The 4,163-nt window shown below is 45.0% G+C and overlaps 1 protein-coding gene across 1 annotated transcript in view; it reads left to right on the plus strand.

Annotated features, from left to right (window-relative positions):
* Positions 1 to 4,163, plus strand: part of SPAG16 (sperm associated antigen 16) — a gene marked incomplete at its 3' end in the record, with an annotated part of 219,151 nt that overhangs the window by 210,688 nt on the left and 4,300 nt on the right. Inside the window, exon 11 of the mRNA XM_015407767.1 lies at positions 2,450 to 2,593. Coding sequence (XP_015263253.1) covers positions 2,450 to 2,593 — 144 coding nt within the window. The remainder of the gene's footprint in view (positions 1 to 2,449; positions 2,594 to 4,163) is intronic.

Below are 4,163 nucleotides of genomic sequence, written 5' to 3' on the forward strand. Positions count from 1 at the left end.
TCCTCCTCCTCCTCCTCCTCTTCTTCTTCCTCTTCTTCTTCTTCCTCTTCTCCTTCTTCTTCTCCTTCTTCTTCTTCTTCCTCTTCTTCTTCCTCTTCTTCTTCTTCCTCTTCTTCTCCTTCTCCTTCTCCTTCTTCTTCTTCTTCTTGTGTCTCCAACCTCCCATGGTGGCCGTTTTGTGCTCAGCACCACTTCCTGTGGCTGACATTTTGCGGTTGTGCTCATCACTCTGTGTCAGAATTCCAGAGGTGCCCACAGGCTCAAAAGCATTGGGGAACTCTTGACATAAGGGCTGTTGCCAAGCAGTGAGTTCTGTCACTGTAAATATCTGACTTAACAGCAGGTTTCTCTACCTTTAGTAGCAGTGTGATGCTCCCTAGGAGGGTTTTCTTTCTTAAGTGAGCTGCAGTGGTGGGAGGGGTCCCTCCGCTGACCTGCCACAGACTATGGGATGCAAGACTGGCATCGCCCCTCGACAACAGGCAGTTCTGGTTCTGTCTAGAACAGAGGACCAGGGGATCCACTTCTCCTGGCAAGTGTGGTTTTGAGAAATTTGCCACAGAGAAATATACCATGAAATAGTGAGGAGTCACATGCCAGGAAGCCTCCCCCTGTATGAAAGAAGAAGAAGAGGAGTCTTGTGGCCCTTTGAAGACTAACACGTTTATTCAGGCATGAGTTTGTTTCACCAGATGCCCGTGTTATTCTTTAAGCTTCCACAAGCCTCGTTGCTGTTTTTGTGTAACAGGCCCCTCTAGATTGACTGCTGTGTACCTTTTGGATATCTTGGAAATGTCAGTATTTTAGCATGAAGCCAGGGCTGTGTGGTATAGACGAGGGCAAATAGATACCTTTTGTTTTCTCTTTTATGTGCTGAAGGGGAGATTCTCCAAGTTAAACTGGAATTAAGGAGGAGTGAACTGCTACACAGTGAATTTTTGGACAACTGTCATATAGCAAAATATTCTGATTCAAAATTATTAAACTTTGTGCTTCCTTTGGGAATTACCAAGAGATGCTGCAATAAAACAATCGCTGAAGTTACTAGACACCACAATGAAATCCCTAGGTACCACAGTGACCTGGTGCCATTTCTCATGTGCGCATAGAGTTTTTGCTTCCCATTGGAAGTCACTCTGCTAGGTTCTGCTGGAACATAATTCCAAACAGGTATACTTTGTATCGTAGCTGTGGACAGATGGCCATCATACTAATTTATGAATATCCTCTCTAAATTAGCTTACCCTCTCTTTAACAGTCTGTATTTCTAAATATCATCTTTCCCACGTCTGTTTAACATTTCTTTTGCACATGCTTGCATTTCCTTCATGCTCTGAAGAGAGCTAAATGGTTCCTGATTTCGCAGAAGGTGTATTAATAAACTAGATACAGCCAAAGATGACAAGAGCAGTTTCTGTTAATTTTGAAACTGTTGCGCATAAAGAGGAGTCGAAGGAAGGTGCTGGCATGACGTGTGACATAGCCTCATCACTTACTTTCAGTCCAATCTACTCGTTCTCCTGAAGGGGAAATAATTAGGCTCTCTAAACACAGATGAAGCAAACTTTTCATGTGGCTGAGTTGCCCAAAGGAAGGCAAGGGCACCTAATTAATGCTGCATGCATGGCACTCTTTTGGGTATGAAGTTGTTTCTTTTCTTTTTTTTAAGAACCAACTCAACCATACTTGTGTCACCAACCCGCCTGCTAATTAAACTCTTGCTCACTCCTGGTTCTACAATTCTTGAGTGGCTGGAGCCTCCTGCAGAAGCACTGCAATTAACATTTTAAAAGAGGAGGAAGAAACCCAATGAATTGTACATTTTGGCGTGACATTCCAGTGGCAAGCACTTATTTTCTTTGATATGCTATCCGTGTTATTTTTAACCACCATGCTCGGTGCAGATTATTACAGAGCACATTGGATAATATAGGCAGTAAAATAATAATTAAAAAAAAGATGTTTAAAGGAAAGACTACAGAAGGACGGTGGGCTGATAACATTCTGCATTAATATAAGCATTACTGAGGGCAGCAGAATGTGTTGGGCTGAAAAGATTCTGAAGAAAGGGCAAGGCCTGGCTTTTTGCTTGGTTGGGTTTTGATCCAAATGTAAGTGGGAATGAATGTCCTGTTTTACTAATATTGCCTTGAAATAGGAAAACAAATATTCGAGAAGACCATAAAAGAGTTAATAAAGGAAACCATCATTATTAATCATTACCCAGAGGTTCGTGGGGGAAGACCCTCTTCTGACCCACCATGTAAGCAAATCCAGAGGGGGCTGGGTTGGGTTCGTGAGGTGCAGCCCCGCGTCTCACACAGAAGCTAACCCAGACGGTGGGATTTGGGGCAGATGGTGGCATCTTCTGTTTTCCGTGCCACGTGTAGCAAACGATGGCACTATCCTGATACCATTCCTTAACGGGCACCCCTTTTCTTCCTCACAGCTTGGCTTTGCACCCCAGGAAAGACATCGTCGTCACAGGCAGCGATGACCGTCTGTGGAAAATGTGGGCCTTCCCCAATGGCAACATCATCATGAAAGGTGAAGGCCACACGGACTGGCTCTCCGGGTGCTGCTTCCATCCCAGGTAAGCCCAGACCGCCCCGGAGCTGGTGCTCATCCCTTCTGGGGACAGGCACGTTTGCTCCGCCTCTTCTTGGTGGCCGGCTCCCTGCCGCTGAAGCCCTCTGCTCTCTGCTGGGTTTCCAGACATGGAGATAAACGTTCCTTTGGCTTTTGCTGTGTTGACTTAAGATTGGTTGCTTTCAGTGTTTCGTGTATTGCAAACTTTAGCCCACATGCTTGTGCATCTAACCAAGTATAATTAGCATTTCAGATCTTGCCATATTCTGTGTCTGCGTTCATCACAGGGACAAGCTAGATGCATTATAAATATTTTTAAAAGATTGTAGGCTGTTTCTTGTTGCAGTGTTTATTTGTCCCTTTGTGACAAATTGGATCCATGCCCAGCCTACCTAGAATATCACTCCCCCTTGCTCCATCACTATGTCACAATTTTGGGGGGGAGGCACCTATTAGGAAGCAGTCATTTAGGACACTGAAATGGCCCAACAATTAAATACGCTTAATTATCATTGGCCCCGTTCACACGGAGGATTTGCCGCACTAAAGGCACGAATGTCAGGCGGATTTTTCCCCACAGCTTAGAGGGAGCATTGCCCAGCCTACCTAGAATATTACTCCCCCTTGCTCCATCACTATGTCACAATTTGGGGGGGGAGGCACCTATTAGAAAGCAGTCATTTAGGACACTGAAATAGCCCAACAATAAATGTGCTTAATTATCATTGGCCCCGTTCACATGGAGGATTTGCCGCACTAAAGGCACGAATGTCAGGTGGATTTTTGGGGTGCGATCACACCGCAACATCTGGGAAGTGTAGTGCACCCGTGGTGTCCCGCCGAACTTGCGCAGTAAAAAACTACCTCAGAAAGTGCACTAGTATCTGGAAAACGTGGGGCAGGGGCGGGTGTCTGATTGCGAGAGCGCTAGTATTCCGTGGCATCCGGCGCCTGTCCATGTCTCGTTGCAAACCGGATGTTTTTCATAAGCGCATGCGCACAAACACATAACTGACAGCAGTGCTACTCCGCAGAACTGCGTATGTGCACAAACTCGAAACATTTGCCATGCCGCTTTTTCAGTCATACAAATAACTTAATTTTACTTTTTAAGAAGAAGGCGTTTTCATAAGGAACCCAGACAAAGGCAGGACCGTAGCCACAGTGTGCAAAAAAGGGGCGGTGCCCCATCAATCATTTGCCATGCCCCTCCAATCAGCATGAGGGGCTGGTGTGAAATCCGTGACACATCTTTCAGGTGTACATTTTCTATGTAAAAAAGGAAGGAGTTGAGGTAAAAAGTGTGAATCCTGTCACAAATCTTCCAAGGGTGGATTCTCTATGCAATTGGCTAGAACAGAATTAGCAGTTAGCAGGGCTGATTTTAAAAGCCTGCAGGGGTGGGGGGAGTGAAGCAGAGAGAGAAAGAGTAAGGAATGAAGGGATTAAAAAGGTGTTGGAGCAGACTCAGAAGAAAGTCAAGAAAAGACAGAGAGAACAGGACAGTGTTTCACAACAGTCCGGTAGAATTCTTATTGCTGGGGTAATTGGTTTTTAAATTAAAAATTAAAAAA

Source organism: Gekko japonicus, unplaced genomic scaffold (genome assembly GCF_001447785.1).
Source record: "Gekko japonicus isolate JY-2015 unplaced genomic scaffold, Gekko_japonicus_V1.1 scaffold2630, whole genome shotgun sequence".
Taxonomy (NCBI): Eukaryota; Metazoa; Chordata; class Lepidosauria; order Squamata; family Gekkonidae; genus Gekko; species Gekko japonicus.